General features: G+C 42.8%; 1 protein-coding gene across 4 annotated transcripts in view; it reads right to left on the reverse strand.

Moving 5' to 3' along the window:
* LOC111979553 (rho GTPase-activating protein 12) overlaps positions 1–18439 on the reverse strand; it is a 128322-nt gene that overhangs the window by 27809 nt on the left and 82074 nt on the right. For all 4 annotated transcript variants that reach the window (XM_024010154.2, XM_024010153.2, XM_024010151.2 and 1 more), the window contains exons 3-4: positions 898–1041; positions 497–631 (exon numbers count right to left, since the gene is read on the reverse strand). In XM_024010154.2, the coding sequence (XP_023865922.1) occupies positions 497–631; positions 898–1041 (279 nt within the window). The remainder of the gene's footprint in view (positions 1–496; positions 632–897; positions 1042–18439) is intronic.

Genomic DNA, 18439 nt, shown 5'->3' on the forward strand with positions numbered 1-18439 from the left:
GCACAGACAAATCAAATCAAACTTCGACTCTAGCCAGGCAAACTCAATCAAGCACATATTATTTTTTTTGTTGCATGATTTCAGACAGTATTTGAACACAGGTCTGAAAAGCACAGATAGCCAAGAGATCCCATACAGTATTTCACTGAGCCCCGCTCTGAACATTGTGACCGGGTGTCGAGAGTTAGACATGAAAATGTAAATACTGCAGTGACATAGCCCACAACAGCCACAGTTTAAGGAACACCGAGTGCTTCTGGCCACAAGATGGCAGCGTGGTGTTCTACAAACCCCTCCAAAAGATAACTGTGATACTGCCAGAAAGCAGCAGTGATTCTTTCTGTCGAATGTGTTTGGATGGGCTTATGAGAGTACAAGCACATACCCCATTAGTCTTCATGCATGTGTTTGCATTTGCTTGTGTCTATGTCTGAATGTGTGTTTGAGTAAGTATGTGCGTTTCCAATATACAGTATATGTCCCAGTATCTACATACCTCTGCCTCCCCAGTGCTTTTGCCGTGAGTCTCCCCCCGGCTGCTGCTACCACTGCTAGCGTCCTTGGCTCGGGGGGGCTTCCATGTCCGCTCCTGGGTGGCGCGGTTGAAGTAGTAGTGTCTGCCGTTCTGGTCCTTGGAATTTAATTGAATTTAAAATCTTGAATTGTTCATTCAAATATTTCATAAAGAAATTGACATTTGTCTGGTGGTTAAAAAAACAGTAAAATGACAAAGAAACATAGACCAGGCAACATGATATAGGCCGCATCCCAAATGGCACCCTATTCCTTACATGCAATGGTGAAAAGTAGTGCACTAAATAGGGAATAGGGTACCATTTGGGCGGCATCCTTAGATGATACGTAAGTTACAATACACGACACAGTGACAGTACAAACCTTGTGTGTCTCCCAGTCCCCCAGGACATGCAGTGGGGAGCTGGAGGGGTTGGGGGGTAGGCTCGACCGAGAGATCTTCAGCTCCTGAAGGTTAGAGTAGACGGGAGACTCCGGTCTACCACCCTGACCCGACGGAGAGACAGTCTGGAGCAGAGGGAAAGAGCGAGAGAGGTGTTGTTGAATGGCGTGTTTAATAGAGACAGTGGAGGAGAGATGAGGGAGTGGAAGAACGAGCTTCCGCAAACCAACAGTAGAATCCGGCGATAGCAAGTGAAGGAAAGTTCCCCTTTTTCATACAGCTGACCTTCGTTATGTTGGGGTTGGGTCCTTTATAGAAAGGGCCAGGGGCCTCATTTATCAATATTGCGTAGAAACTATTCTAAAATCCTACTTTTTTGAATGTTCGTAGGTATAGAAAAAGTGATTTATCAAACAATCCAACGTGCATTAAGCACGTCAGTAGGAGATCACCATTTATATATACTAATTGTTCTTAGCCTCAGTGCTCGTGTTTGACCTTGGCTATTTGCATTGCGAAACGCCCCTAATTAACCACATACAGTTGAAGTCGGAACTTTACATATACCTTAGCCAAATACATTTAAATTCAGTTTTTCACAATTCCTGACATTTAATCCTAGTAAAAATTCCCTCTCTTAGGTCAGTTAGGATCACCACTTTATGGCCTACAGGGAGGAGGTGAGGGCCCTCGGAGTGTGGTGTCAGGAAAATAACCTCACACTCAACGTCAACAAAACAAATGATTGTGGACTTCAGGAAACAGCAGAGGGAGCACCCCCCTATCCACATCGATGGGACAGTAGTGGAGAGGGTAGTACGTTTTAAGTTCTTCGGTGTACACATCACGGACAAACTGAATTGGTCCACCCACACAGACAGCGTTGTGAAGAAGGCGCAGCAGCGCTTCTTCAACCTTAGGAGGCTGAAGAAATTCGGCTTGTCACCAAAAGCACTCACAAACTTCTACAGATGCACAATCGAGAGCATCCTGTCGGGCTGTATCACCGCCTGYTACGGCAACTGCTCCGCCCACAACCGTAAGGCTCTCCAGAGGGTAGTGAGGTCTGCACAACGCATCACCGGGGGCAAACTACCTGCCCTCCAGGACACCTACACCACCRGATGTCACAGGAAGGCCATAAAGATCATCAAGGACAACAACCACCCGAGCCACTGCCTGTTCACCCCGCTATCATCCAGAAGGCGAGGTCAGTACAGGTGCATCAAAGCAGGGACCGAGAGACTGAAAAACAGCTTCTATCTCAAGGATACAAACATCAAGGACACTAACATTCAGTGGCCGCTGCCAACATACTGACTCAACTCCAGCCACTTTAATAATGGGAATTGATGTAAAAATGTATCACTAGCCACTTTAAACAATGCCACTTAATATAATACATACCCTACATTACTCATCTCATATGTATATGTATATACTGTACTCTAATATCTATACTGCATCTTGCCATCTTTATTTAATACATGTATCACTAGCCACTTTAAACTATGCCACTTTATGTTTATATACCCTACATTACTCATCTCATATGTATATACTGTACTCTATACCATCTACTGCATCTTGCCTATGCCGTTCTGTACCATCACTCATTCATATATCTTTATGTACATATTCTTTATCCCTTTACACTTGTGTGTATAAGGTAGTAGTTGTGGAATTGTTAGGTTAGATTACTCGTTGGTTATTACTGCATTGTCGGAACTAGAAGTACAAGCATTTCGCTACACTCACATTAACATCTGCTAACCATGTGTATGTGACAAATAAAATTTGATTTGATTTATTTTAAGAATGTGAAATGTGAGAATAATAGTAGAGAGAATGATTTATTTCAGCTTTTATTTCTTTCATCACTTTCCCAGTGGGTCAGAAGTTTACATACACTCAATTAGTATTTGGTAGCATTGACTTTAAATAGTTTAACTTGGGTCAAACGTTTCGGGTAGCCTTCCACAAGCTTCCCACAATAAGTTGGGTGAATTTTGACCCATTCCTCCTGACAGAGCTGGTGTAACTGAGTCAGGTGTGTAGGCCTCCTTGCTCGCACAGGCTTTTTCAGTTCTGCCCACAAATGTTCTATAGGATTGAGGTCAGGGCTTTGTGATGGCCACTCCAATACCTTGATTTTGTTGTACTTAAGCCATTTTGCCCAAATTTTTGAATTATGCTTGTCCAGTTGGAAGACCCATTTGCGACCAAGTTATTCGACCCATTTGCGACCAAGTTATTAAAAAGCTATGAATAAAATATATTTTCCAAGACTGAAATAGAGGTGCTTGTGTCAGAGGTTGAGTACAACCAAAAGGTTTTATTTGGCTCGCTCAGTTGTGGCTTGACCAGTAAAAATAAAAACATAGCTACGAAGAGAGGATCTTTACGACAATTCAAGTTGTTTTCGCAATGGTAAATATACTTCAAATGAGTAGGCAACGCTCACCAATAAGCCATCCATCCTCAACAGCTCCCTCATACATGTATTCATGCCAACATTGCTGTTCTGCAGAATGAATGAGTCGTGTGTTCCACCTGGCCACCTTGACACCACATTCAGCAGCGTCTTTTGGGCATCACATAACCTATGACCTGCACATTAAGTGAGCGGTAGCCTTTTCTGTTCACAGAGTTGATTTCGTGATGGTGATTTTATGGCTATGTGGGTGCCGTCTATTGCGTCGTTTATATTTGGAAAAGAAACCCCTCTTGGCTGCAACCTGTTGTGCGAAGGTGTACGGAAATTGTATGTAACTGTTCGTTTTGCTGCTGATTGCATCCAAAACGACGGCTCATCGAGGGCTGTGAGATGCCGATCGGCAAGCTCCCACTGAAAAGTGCCCGTTGCTAAATACCAGAGGGTGGATAGCACTTGGATGTTCACCGGAATAGCATGCGTTTTCCTTTCTAAAGTAGGTTTTAAATTATTACAAAAAACCCTATAAGATTAGTTTTAGGAAGCGATATCGGACGAGACAATCTGTACTTTCTGCAAAAAAAAAGTCCTATCGGTGTCAAAAAATGCGCTCTCTGCAAACAGATCAAGATCAGCCATCTCTCGTTTGATTTATCTCAGTCTTTTATAGTATTTCAAGAATGTTTCCACTGTTGTTCACACGGGCCTCTAATTTAACAAATTAACATACTTTACATGGATTATTATCATAACAAATGAAATGATGTGGTCTATACAATAAATCTAAGAATGATGTGATTATTACTCTTACAATTTCAACATACAGTGGTTCTTCCTTTAAAAGTTGCGTCATACTGCAGCCTGCAGGTGCCGCATCATTTTACGGAATGTTATTTAACTGTCACCCATTGTTGCCGTTGATGCTAGTTTGACCTCCAGAGGGCATCTTTGAGAAGCTACGTCATTGAAATGTCATGGAGCTGTAGGCCTAAGAGTCCTGTTTACTGTAGCTGTTTTAGCTTAACTTACTTATTGGCAAAGCATACAAGTCATCCATGTCTTTAAATACAGTCAAGCATTTTAGTTATAAAACTAAATAACAAAGGGAGCCTGGAATAATTAAACAATGATTATAAACTGGGTGGTTCGAGTTCTGAATGTTGATTGGCTGACAGCCGTAGTATATCAGACCATATACCACGGGTATGACAAAACATTACTGCTCTAACTACGTTTGTAACCAGTTTATCATAGCAGTAAGGCACCTCAGGGGTTTGTGGTGTATGGCAATATCGAAGAACAGCCGTTAGCCGTTCTTGAATATTGCCATATACCACACACCCCTCCTGCTTTATTTCTTAAATAAACCGCAGCATGTCGGCTTAAGCGATTAAATTCACGAAAGCATTTGACTGTTTTTAATACTGGCTGTACTAGAGACTTTAATACCTTTGTTAGAACAGACTATATGGGATTGATTTTTAGAAATGTTGCTTAATTAATTTGATTAATATTAGGGTGTTTCTATTCCGAGAAAAAAACGAAGATGCATTTTACAATAGCCTATACAGGCCTCAGGGTTTCCAGTAGGAATATAAGACCTACTGTAGGCTATTAAGGGACTGCGAGTGAAGAGCAAAATAACATTTCCACACCCTAATTGTAAGCTAACCAATACCCAAACAGAGATTCAGTGGAATTAATCGAGACCAATCCCCATGCTTGTCTCAAAGCAGTGCGAAACGGCGCTGAAATAGTTGACCACACACGGGTAGGCTATTGAGAAAGGAGCCTTGACTAATAAACAATTAATAAACTGCAACATGTAATTCAGGAATTAATTAAAAATATATTTTTTTTTTAACTGTGTTTAGTAGCAGAGGCTTTATGGCTTCGTCATCAACCAAAAACACAGCATCTACCGTGATAGGAATATATTATTGAATTCCCCCCCCCAAAAAAATCAAAATGCATATGTTTATTAGGATACTGTGTGGTGTCTTTAATTACAATGTTCTTCCTACCCTCCTCCTTGATGTCCTTCTTGGCACGAGTCTATTGTCCTGCTAATAGCCCATCATGGGTGGATGGCTTCTTTTGTATTCCAATGTATTGAATGAATGTATTAATTACAGTCATTTACCGTTCCCATTCTAGGAGTGGACACGTTGTTCACAACCTGCTACACTTGTGAAAAAGAACTGTTAGATTATTTTTCTAAATACCTCCAGCTGTCCATCACTACTGTAAACCGAGAAGTGTATTCTAAAAATAAATACATAGCATCTACAGTGGTACCAATATATTACTGAATTCGAGAGAAAAAACAAAAAAAAATGTTTTAAAATGTATATGTTTACTAGGCTACTGTGCAGTCTGACAAAAACCAACAGGATAATGAGATGTAGCCATCATTGTAAAGTGCCTAATTCCTTCAATAAGGGAGAGCAGGCCATGTCCAGACTTTCTTGGTGACCTCAAGTACTCACTAACTCTGTCTTTAATGCTTTTTCAGGTTGCATCAGTCATGGACAGAAACTCCTGAGACACAGTATTAATGATGAACACCCGGAGGTTCACTGGTAAGCCACATTTTCCTTGGGATCCATCCCAGTTGGTATTCTGTGTCCACATGTGGTATCTCTCTTTGGTTACACATCCTTGGAATAGCAGAACAGCATAACGGTCCGGACAGCCCTTTCTGTGCCTGGTGAGCAGTTGGTCAAGTTCTGTTGTCAGAAGAGGAATGGAAATGTCAGGATGAACCGACGACCCGGCCCGTTTGTTGACTCTGCCTGTCAGAGGTGGAGTTCCAGAGCTCACAGGTGTGCCTGGCATGGATTGTGACACCATCTCGTTCCTCGCCCTCTTCAATGCGTCAGCAGAGTAACACTTCCAACAGCACATTACCCAACACTAGTGATACTCACCTCGCATACAGTTTTTCATCTGTACATGTAAGTCTCCTGATTTTAAACCCGATAGAACTTGTTTGGCATCAACTGAAAACATTCATCCGTAACTCTGCCAAGCCTATAAGCAAAGACAAACTGTTGAAGGCCATTAAGACGTTTTGGCTTGAGAAACTGGCGATACAACAATGCAACAAATACAACGACCATCTCAGCAAGGCTGTACCCGTGGAGCTGGGGGGGGGGGCAACTAAAATGTAGAGTACAGTAGTTGAATTAAACATCTGCATTTTGAAAGTCCTTTTTAATCATTATTTTATTAGCGAAAGCATAAAGAAGTTGATGAACAAATACTGTGAAGTATATGCTTTATCCAACATTTTGCGGTTGCATGAGGTTTGGAGTTAGAAATGTAAAACTTTAGAGTACTTTAAGCATCGAATACATTGCAAGTTGCCCCTTTTTTGGCCATTTGGCGACACTTTACAATAGGACTAAACCCTGTACTTACCGCAGCATCTATCGGTAGTCTAAACCGTGGCACAAATTGGGGGATTCTTCACACCTAGCCGAGGTGTGAATGTTTCAGTCTATCTTCAATATAATCATTCATTCAGAAGGTTAAACCCATAGGTCTTAGGCCTGCAGTAAGTTAAATTAGATTACCAGGTTCATTTTTCATTAGGCTATAATAATCCATGCCTTCTGGGAATGTTAAAAAGTCCAAAAGTTATGGGTGGAGTTAGAAATTTGTCTGTCGGAAGTATTAAAAATCAACCAATGTCAGCCTTTTAAATGCCTTATTATTCAAATGTTGAAAGTGTGTGTGGGCGACGGAGAGAAACAAAATGGTGCCGTTTGAGGCCGTGTGGCGGAGAGTGATGCGGGCGCTGGAGATGAGGGTGTGAGCAGGTGGGTCTGGGCAAGTGTGATGTAGTTGTTTGTGTATGTTTTGCATTGTCTAAAAATTAAATCTTAAAAAATAAATAAAGGAAAAATGACAAGCTTCTGATTATTCATTATGAATAGGATTTATTCGATTTACTTTTGTTTAAATCCTTCAATGTAACCACAATGTCACAAAAAAATTTGAACACACACAACATGAGCAGATTAACTTGGTCAAAACATTTCTTTATTAAAGACTATCAGAAAGAATGTTGGTCCTTATTTATTTTGATCCAAAGCCATGAATGAGTGAGTCACTCAGCTTTATGCCGACAAATCCTCGCTGGACTCTCTTTCATTCAGTTTCTTCTTCAAATAAGGGCTCCGTGTTTCAGAAACTCACTTTATATTGAGGAGCTATCACTCTTTAACACTGTGGTAAATAAAGTCCGTTTGTTATTTAGAATTATTTATGTCTGTTTTTAGGGGGATAGAAACCAAAAGCCCAAGTGTAATTGCGCCGTTGTATTTACCCAAGTACTCGCTCAACTCCAGGACCACCGCCAGCATTGTATTTACCCAAGTACTCGCTCAACTCCAGGACCACCGCCAGCATGTATTTACCCAAGTACTCGCTCAACTCCAGGACCACCGCCAGCATTGTATTTACCCAAGTACTCGCTCAACTCCAGGACCACCGCCAGCATTTTTTGTTGTTGTTGCCTGATGCAGGACTCTAGTGGCAGAGAAGAGAGACTCTCGGACTGAAACATTCACACCGCCATTAATTTACGAAAGACAGTCAATTTGTGCCACAGTTTAGACTACCGGTAGATCAGCGTTCTAACTCCCCCTTGTGGTAGTGTGGTGCAATGACAGAATGACGCAATTTATCACAATCTGCCACCATCTACCACAAACAGTTGCAGCATAAGCTCTAAACCTTTAAAGGAAGAACCACTGTATATTTTCCCCATTCACCAGGCTATGCTTGAAAAGCAGTTCCCTTATTTCACCACTTGGCAACATGTGTATGCATGGTCATGGCTATGCGCACATTTACACACACTCTCAAGCAAACGTTCATATTGATAAAACCTCACACTTTGCGTGGAGATGCTCTCCCGCATGGTTTACGCACATATTTGTGCCCATTCCTGATTGATAAATGAGGCTCCTGGAGTTTTTCTGGACATGGTGACCTGACCAGGAAATGGTTGGTTCCCTACTAGGCTACCCCTTGGCTATATAAAGTGTTGATCAGAAGAGCATTTATGAAATGACATATAAATTAAACTGTTCCAAATGGAACTTCTCTCAAAACGTGTCTCTCTAAACCACAATGGGTTTGGAATAGGCCTACGGGTAAACACTCGGCTGACCAGTATTTATTATCCAACCACCAAAGCCATGATAAAGTAAATAATAGTAAACCGAAAGGGAAAAGGCCGGAAGGAAGGGAAAAGAGGGAAGAAGTCAGCCGAGAAAGGAAATTAAACACTAAAAATGTATTTTGTACATTGACCTACAACCGTTGGCGCTGACTTGGTTTAGTTGGTTACATAAATAATTTAGAAGGAAGGCCCTCCACAACTGCAGTAAATACAGAAGTAAAACTGTGTTATGTCTCAATTACAAGGGTCTGAGCGAGAGGACTAACTGGTGCCTCCAAGTGGCCACACACCTCTCCATTGTGTGCACATTTCAATGTCATTTCAACGCACTTTCATGACTCAAAGAAGATTCTTCAACTATAACGTTTTTTTATTTTTATTAAACTCTCCTAGCTGGAACACAACCCTGCATCAACACCCTCACACAATTACTGTTCTTAACACAATCCAAAAATGGTCTATTATAAATCAAAAATCTGGGTCAGGTGGGCATCATTTGAAAGCTTGTTCTGTTGCCAACATGACTAGCTATTCAATCAAACACGATGTTACAGTGTTAGGCTAACCCAGGGTATGACACCGTGTCCTCTTGTAACTGTACATCAAACATAGTGACCGTCAACATTGTATATGACGTGAGTTTTATGACATGGAAATGTGAAGTACACTTCTGGACTCAAGAGTGTTTGGCAGTATTTATTATAATCCTCAACGTCTAAACCTTCAAAATACGTTTGCATTTTCACTCAGTCACTCAACAAACGGGAGGGAGGCTGAAGTTAACGGGAGGGAAGGGGGCTCAAGTTCAGAACGGCTGTCAACATAACCTATACAGCACTGTGTAGCACAGAGCCTGAGGTCTGACATCATGTCTAGCATGTTACTGTACAGCCACTAGGTTCAAATGTAGTCTTTCATCAGTGCCCAAATCTGCCATTTTCAACCCGTATATGGTTACGAGTGTAAAGGGTCTCATTGCTCTCTGGTCCTAATCGACCAATCAGGAAGCCACGCTGCTCTCTGTCCGACCATCCAGTGTGTGTGTGTGTGTGTGTGTGTGTGTGTGTGTGTGTGTGTGTGTGTGTGTGTGTGTGTGTGTGTGTTCTCTAAGGGGAGGTCCGGCCTGACTCTGCCATTAAGCATCAGTTAAATAGAATCCTCATTTGATCAGCCACAAAACCACAGGAACACTCCTCTCTCTCAGCCAGACAGAATATCATCATTCATCTGCAGTGTTTGTGTGTGTAATTTCACTGTAGGGAATAATGGCGGTTAGGAAACTCCCAACTAAGCCTTCCCCGCCCTTCTTCTGAGGTGACAGTTATGTTTTTAAAATCGTCAATGGAGAAATCAACTGGTCTACACTCTCATATTACCCTGAAAGCCCACCCATGGAACACACTCGTACGACTGATCCAGGACGTGTTCTTAGGGGGTAAAGGTATTTGAATAAACAGTACCAGAGTTTGCAGTTGGGTACAGTAGTTGTAGACTGGTCCATAGAGCCCTGGTTAAAAGTAGTGCACTATATAGGGAATAGGATGACATTCGGGACACACTCAGTATGCCACGTAGGTTCATTTTTGTTTTTACTCCATGTCGTCAGTTTTATTGTATTGTATGGAGCCCACCAGCTGGTGGACAGATGAACATCTGGGAGCATGGAGACTGACTGGACAGACTGGACTCCGGATCAATACTCTCTCAGTCTCAACCCTGAAGTACACAATGGGACCACTGGAGCAGGGGACATAAAAATGGTTGACCTCTTGAATGATGGCTGTTTCCTAAAATGACACCCTATTCCCTAGAACACGCACTACTTTTGACCAGGGCCCATGGCTCTGATCAAAACTAGTGCACTGCATAGGGAATACAGTAGGGCGCCATTTGGGACACAACCCTCCCCTCTCTGCTAAATAAGGCAGAGAGCAAACAGAGCCCCCTTCTCCAGCCAACTCCACTTGTACCATCTATGTTCTGGATGGTTCCTGTCTCCAGTCCACTATTGATACAAATTGGTCAAGAGAGAAGGACATTCTTTTAGACAAGCCAAAAGAAAACCAGTCGGCCAAACATTCAGCTGAATGTGTATAGTGTTCTTAGGCTGTAGCGAACAGTATCTGGTCACCCCAGCAGGTGAACCCCCACCATAGAGACCTAGCAGTCCCAGCTGAGGTGAGGTGATAGCTACAGTAGTTCCAGCAAGGCAACATTAACCCTATTACAGCCATAGCTGGTGTGTGTCCACTACTGGAAAGAAGGATAGTTGTGTGTACAGCATTCTTTATGCCCAGTGCATTGTGGCGGGCTTTCAGTCCCTCCAGTTAATGTCCCTCTATATCTCACACACACACACTGAGCAGAGTGTGACTGCGTCTGGGAGCACAGCTGCTGCAGCTGCTGCCTACTGATCAATGTCTGTGTGTCTCCCCTCAGGGCAACGTCTGAACGCCAGGGGGTCTGTGTGTGTGTGTGTGTGTGTGTGTGTGTGTGTGTGTGTGTGTGTGTGTGTGTGTCTCAGCAGCAACTGACTAAAGGTCTTCTCAGACTGCACCACGAGGAGATTCCTCCAGCTACTGTTTGAAGTTTGTTTCAGTGTTGGGCTGGGGACTGGTCACACACCATAACAGTCCAGTGGGTCATAGTGGCTCAGCAGTGTTCGAGGTTGACTTGTTGCTTCAGGACAGGGCCAATCATCAACAACTTGAAGGAGCCGAGTTAAATCTATGTATATACAGGTAACGGCCAAAATAAAATAAACACTTGAGTAAATTGGGGACAGAAAGTATATTGAAAGCAGGTGCTTCCACACAGGAAGTTCCAGACATTTGTACAATATATGCCAAGGCGCATTGAAGCTGTTCTGGCAGTGGCCCAAAGCCCTATTAAGACACTTTGTGTTGGCGTTTCCTTTATCTTGGCAGTTACCTGTATCTTTCTCTTTACATTTCATCATCTCGATGAACACAGATTCAATACAAGCCTTTTCTTCATGAAAGACAAAGCAGGACATCTGATATTCTCCTGGAAATCCTTGGAATTTTGCAACCCTAGTTATTTTTGGTGAGGGTTTTTCGGCTGTTCGGGCGCACACCATTAGTTTCTTGAGTGAAGGCGAAGTTCGGAGCCGATGTCTATGCACGTCATCAGTGATTGGTCAACAGTAGGGATTCTTCAATAAAGTCTGTTGTCATTCAACGAGAGACGACTCATTTTCATGCACCTTTTTTCATTGAGAAATACTGCAGCACACATTTTAGATGTAAAAACCTAAGATCTCCTACACAAAAAATGTCAAAATGAACGCCAGATTTCTTGAGTTGACCATTTTTAGGAAGTGTATGGCGTCTCAAAATGGACAAACGGTACTATTACCGCCTTTTCTCGTTTTTCAAGCAAAGGTCTTCTAAGGGAGTACGCGAGCACACTCGTTCGGTTCGGCTAGCCGAGTTCGGCAAGGCGCCAGCCGAACTGAAGCATGCTGACGCCTTTAGTCTTCCAAGCAGAACCAGTGACATTCTGTGCTGCAGGAGAACAGCGAACAGCTAAACCTCTAACATGCTGACCACAGCGTGCGCGAGCGTTGCAAAACAAATTTAACATACATGTTATTCAATCATTGCACCCACACTGCTCGCGAGCATCTGCGTGGCCAGGCGCTAAGATAGAACTTGGTTCTATTTGTGACGCTCAACGCACTGCAAGTCCGGCCTCTCCCATTTCCTCATTGGTTTTCAGGAGCATATATTATACGTCGACCGATCGGCATGGCCGATTAATTAGGGCATATTTCAAGTTGTCATAATCTTTAATCGGACGCTGATTATGGCCGATTACATTGCATTCCATGAGGAAACTGCGTGGCAGGCTGACCACCTGTTACGCGAGTGCAGCAAGGAGCCAAGGTAAGTTGCTAGCTAGCATTAAACTTATCTTATAAAAAAAACTATCTTCACATAATCATTAGTTAACTACACATGGTTGATGATATTACTTGGTTAACTAGCTTGTTCTGCGTTGCATATAATCAATGCGGTGCCTGTTAATTTATCATCGAATCACAGCCTACTTTGCCAAACGGGATGATTTAACAAAAACGCATTTGCGAAAAAAAGCACAATCGTTGCACGGATGTACCTAACCATAAACATCAATGCCTTTCTTAAAATCAATACACAGAAGTATATATATTTTTAAACCTGCATATTTAGTTAAAAGAAATTCATGTTAGCAGGCAATATTCACTATGGAAATTGTGTCACTTCTCTTGTGTTCATTGCACGCAGAGTCAGGGTATATGCAACAGTTTGGGCCGCCTGGCTCATTGCAAACTAATTTGCCAGAATTGTACATAATTATGACATAACATTGAAGGTTGTGCAATGTAACAGCAATATTTAGACTTATGGATGCCACCCGTTCGATAGAATACGGAACGGTTCCGTATTTTACTGAAATAATAAACGTTTTGTTTTCAAAATGATAGTTTCCGGATTTGCCCATATTAATGACCAAAGGCTCGTATTTCTGTGTGTTATTATATTATAATTAAATCTATGATTTGATAGAGCAGTCTGACTGAGCGGTGGTAGGCAGCAGCAGGCTCGTAAGCATTCATTCAAACTTTACTGCGTTTGCCAGCAGCTCTTAGCAATGCTTGATGGCTTCAAGCCTATCAACTCCCGAGATTAGGCTGGCAATACTAAAGTGCCTATTAGAACATCCAATAGACTAAGGTATATGAAATACAAATGGTAGAGAGAGAAATAGTCGACGTGTCATAATTCCGATAATAACAGCAACCTAATATTTCTTAACTGGGAATATTGAAGAACTGGGAATATTGAACCATCAGCTTTCATATGTTCTGAGCAAGGAACTTAAACATTAGCTTTTTTTACATGGCACATATTGCACTTTTAATTTATTCTCCAACACTGTGTTTTTGCATTATTTGAACCAAATTGAGCATGTTTCATTATTTATTTGAGAGTAAATAGATTTATTTATGTATTATATTAAGTAAAAAAAAAAGTGTTCATTCAGTATTGTTGTAATTGTCATTATTACACATACATAAATATTTAAAAAAATATATATAAAAAATATATATATAGTCGGCCAATTAATCGGTATCGGCAAATTTTTTGGTCCTCCAATAATCGTTATCGGTATTGAAAAAATTCATAATCGGTCTAGCATATACCCACGTGGGTGATTGAAAGATGAACTGAGGTCCACACTCCAGTCGGAGTGTTTCTAAACGCTCCTGTACTACAAGCAGAGAAGCCTCATTTACTCTCCTCATGGTAAGAGCCCTTCATCATCTGACGGGGCCAGGTTAGGATAATGATGAACAGGAGAGGGGTGGGGGTGGGGGGGAAGAGTCTGAAGTGTAGTGAGGTGACAGACACGATCCTATCACATCAGAGTCCGCGAGACACAACACTGAGGAACATAGCCTGGAGGCTAAAGTTAGCTGTACCAAAACACTAGTCCGACGCCGACCTAAGCACATATCACTGCACAATTGAGGAATTCTATTGACATACCTGTGAAACTGTGAGAGATGAACCAAGAGAATTGGTTTGGGCATGGATGCTTTAGCCCACTGCTGAGGTGAGGCTTGACCATAAACAGTAGCATCAGTTGCTCTAATGTACTACAGCAGTGGTTGTCAACTCCTGTCCTCGAGTACCCCCAACAGTACACATTTGTATTGTAGCCCCGGGTCTGATTCAACTAGTCAACTAATCATCAAGCCCCTCAATGAGTTGAGTGAGGTGTTACACAGTGTAAATGTGTACTGTTGGGGGTACTTGAAGACTGGAGTCGGGAAACACTGTACTAAATGAGTGCAGCTGGGTCTTCAAATAATAGACTTGAACCAGAGTATGTGAGCTGAGTCGAATGGTCGGAAATCCCTCTCATTGCTTCCCTTCCTTTCCAACGGCTCCGCTAAAAAACCGCTCCGCGGTCCGTACATTAATATCGCCATTTAACCAACAGCCATCTATTTTTTGTGACTACCTGGACCTAGCATTTGGTTTTGTAGTATTTGAAACCAACACATGAATTGAATTAAAAGTATTTGAATAAACATGAAAAGCTCAATGTAAGAAGAGCTCACCGTTTCAAATGTCATATTAAGCAGCATATAAACACTAAATAGGTCAGGAGCCAGACAGGGAGCCTAAGGGAATTATTTTGGCTATATTATTTCAATTATTTCAAGGCTATAGCCTACAAAATAAATACACTGAAGCATTTGCGAGTGCGACAATAGGCTGGTAGGGACATAAAGCACTCAACATTTCATTGTACTAAATCATTATAGTAAATCAATTGAGCATATAGGTTGTGACTTACTTAGAATGAAATACAAATTAAACAAAAAAATGCCTTATTAGGCTCAGTCTACAGTGCCTTTGAAATCATTTTTAGAAACACAAGTTTTGCCAGTCTGTGTTTTCAGGCTCATGCGATGGTGCCTGGAGAGCAGTCCAGCAGCGGAGAATATCCTCTCCACACTTGCAGAGCCACTGGGGATGCTAAACCCCATTTTAGCCACTCTTGCCAGGCTGGGCAGAGATGTAAAGTTGTTTTTTTTACATTTTTCTACAGCCAGGCCTAAAGCTTTTTAGGCAAAATAACCCAATCAAAACGGAAAGCTCCTTGATAGTGGGAAAAATCAATTGTGGCCTATTGTATAGATAATATAACAAAAATGAACTAAACTTTAAGAGATCAGATTTTTTTATTTATAAATACTTTGCTACAATAACACAGTTATCTACCCACCTCGTTCCTTTCCTTTAGCATGTGCACATAAAAAGGTAGGTTACACCATCATGCTTTCGGGATACGTGTCTTTTCAGATTCCACAATGATTCTTTAGTTGTGGACATTACATCACAGCACTCCCTCTCTTGCTCTTGGTCCTCATCTTTGTAAGTCACCTTGATTTAGCACCTGTGTGTTTTATCAGCATCTTAATGACAATATTTAGCGAACTCCATGACAGGAGCTAAAAGCAAGGGGCTATAGCAGCACACAAGTAGAATACAAATGCATGCTGGGCCGGGCCGGTCCGGGCGTGCCCTGAGCTCGTGAAGTGAGCGCTACTGGAGCGAAATTTGGAACGGGCGAGAAGGCCGATGCGCCGGCCTTCGGGAATCTCGCCCCACGCTCCTGTCAAATCGGGCACGCTCCGCTCCAGCTCCGCCCCCATACTCTGACTCCTACTGAGTGGCCGGCTGTGTTCTCAAAGTGCACCTGCCGTGGGTACCCACGACCCGTGCCAAAGCACTAAAAGACAGCCAGGCACTGGGTTTGGTTCTGGACAGCCATGCAGATGGCTGCCTGTTTATAATCCTACAGATGCAAGGCACACCCAGTTCAACAGCCTCTCCCACTGAGCATCCAGACAAAACTATTATGCACAGCTTTCTACTATGAATCGCCCTTTTCCCCTGCCAGTCACTCTGCCCTGGCATCAACCAGACTCCTCACTGGTTAGAGAGGTTGTCCTTCAGTGTGGCATCATAGAGGACAGAGGTCGGTCCGTCAGATCGCATTACTCCATGTCTACAGAGGCTGGCACTAAGGCCAGCTGAGACCACTCAGATCAGATGAGACCACGATGGTAAAAGTTCCCCGTAGGCACACCGATATAAGATCAGCTCAGCAAACCCTGACCCTAACCTTAAGGAGGAAATACAATACATAACTATGTGACCTTAGATGAGTGTCGAGGGGCAACGTCTTACAGCCATATGAGAGGTCTAATTCTGTAATGTATGCAAAAATACACAGTGGTTTAATTACCATTCTGTGTATTTGACGTCACAGATCACCGCCAATGCAACAGAACACAGGCCCCACACAGTCATAACACTGTAAGTCATTGCTAAGTACTCCTACACATAGAGGGATGATGAATGTGCAGAGGGAGGAGTGGCCCTTCCCCTTGGGAGTGGGAATTAGAATGAGTTCTACTTCACCAATTCCCTCATTCTAAATGTCATTCTAATTCTATGGGACTACCCATACCGACATGACTACCTTCCTGCAAGCTGAGTTCCCCAGTGACACAGCTCATCCTTGTCTGTGGCCCAAAATGGCATCCGATTCCCAATGTAGTACACCACTCTTGACCAGAGCCCTACGTCCCCTGGTAAAAAAAAAGTAGTGTACTAGAGAATAAGGTGCTATTTAAGACACAGTACTGTGGGAACCCAACACCCGTCATTACACAGTCTCATGAAAAGACCTATTATTGGCCTTCACGCATGATGGCCTGTACTGTATGGGTGGGTGGGTAGGGGACCCAAGTCCAATGCCACTGGATTCGGACGACAGTGTCGGTAGGCGCGTAACCGACCGGGGATAGTAGGCATGTAGAATGGATCTGTGTACCAAAGAGAACTACAACCACAGGCAGAGTCTAACATTGAAACCTGGACATGAGATATTGCAGGCTGAGATACAGAGTCATGGGGAAAGACACAAGCGTCGATCGACAAGGAGCGAGGAAAAGAGCCACTACGCAGCCAGTTTAGTGGGTGACGAAAAGTAATACTATAGGCTAGAGAGACGGTTGTTTATTGCACGGAGACACAAGGAGTAAGGGGAAGAGATAACATGATTAAGTGTGTGTCCTGAACAGCCTGGGAGCAGGCCTTCATGTCGCAGACAGACACAACAATGGTTCCTCATAGACCAGACGGAACGATGAGGTTATAGAAGAAAGAGTGGGCAACGGAAAAAAGAGAGTGAGTCACGACTGGACCAGGGCAATGACACAAGAGGCTTGTTCTTCAGGACAACATCATAATTGTCATTAGAGGGGGGCTGAACTCCACATTTGTTTTTCCGTCTGCTCATTAGGAAAAAACGAGATTTGGCTTGCGGTTGTGGTTCGATGTTGGTGCGCCGTGTTTGCATATCGTACCCTGGGAGTTACTGTCGTTTGCCCCTCTTGAGTCACGGTAGCAACAGCATAGCCAATATCACTTCCTCAAAATAGTCTGAATTAATCTAAGATAAATCAAGAAATCTGGAATTAATGTAGATGTTTTTTCTGAGGAGATCCTTAGTAGCACAATTTTACATCTAGTTAAGGTGTTTGGTACAGTATTTTTCAAGTAAAACAAATTGCATGAAAAACGAGCCTAGTCAGTGCACTGCAGACAGTATCGAGCCGGCTGCTGCTGGCTGCGCTCAGGAACACGTCTACAACTTCATCATCAGCAAGCTGTCAACATATCACAAATAAGCTACACGCTGTTTACCAGTGCCCAAAGTCACTAGCTAGCTAGCTAAGTTCCATCTCTATGTTTGCTAATGAAGTAGTAGCAAGCGGGCACATTGAACCGATTTAGCTAAATCAGCTGATCAAGTCACTGGCGAGTGGCAACGTGTTCGATTCGGTGCCTTATTGTTCTTACTATCTATTACCAAGAGTGTGCATCTGTGTGACACTGTTTCATAGCGAATCATGTTTCAAAATAGGTCGCGGCGGGACATACGATGCTCACGAATGGGTTTAGAATGTTGGAATAGTGACAAGTGACAGTTGGGTCGCACATCGTCTCAATTCTCCGTTCTCCCAAAACAGTGGCAGACTGGAGTGATCACTATCAAACACACCAACAAGTGGCCACTCCGTCAAGGGCTTAGAGCCAAGTGTTCTTTCAACAGAACACTGGCGACGTCTTCCGGATACAAGTCCAAGTCCGAGGCACTGCGTAACGGGACAGGTCTTTCTCACTGTCTGGAGGCTACGTTTGGATAGAGACCAATCATCACAGTCGTTTAATCTCGTGTTAGTGGGCAAGATTGTTCCAAACTAAAACCTCATGTAATTCGTGAGGACCTCATTCATACATTT

This window comes from Salvelinus sp. IW2-2015, linkage group LG19, assembly GCF_002910315.2.
Source record: "Salvelinus sp. IW2-2015 linkage group LG19, ASM291031v2, whole genome shotgun sequence".
NCBI lineage: Eukaryota > Metazoa > Chordata > Actinopteri > Salmoniformes > Salmonidae > Salvelinus > Salvelinus sp. IW2-2015.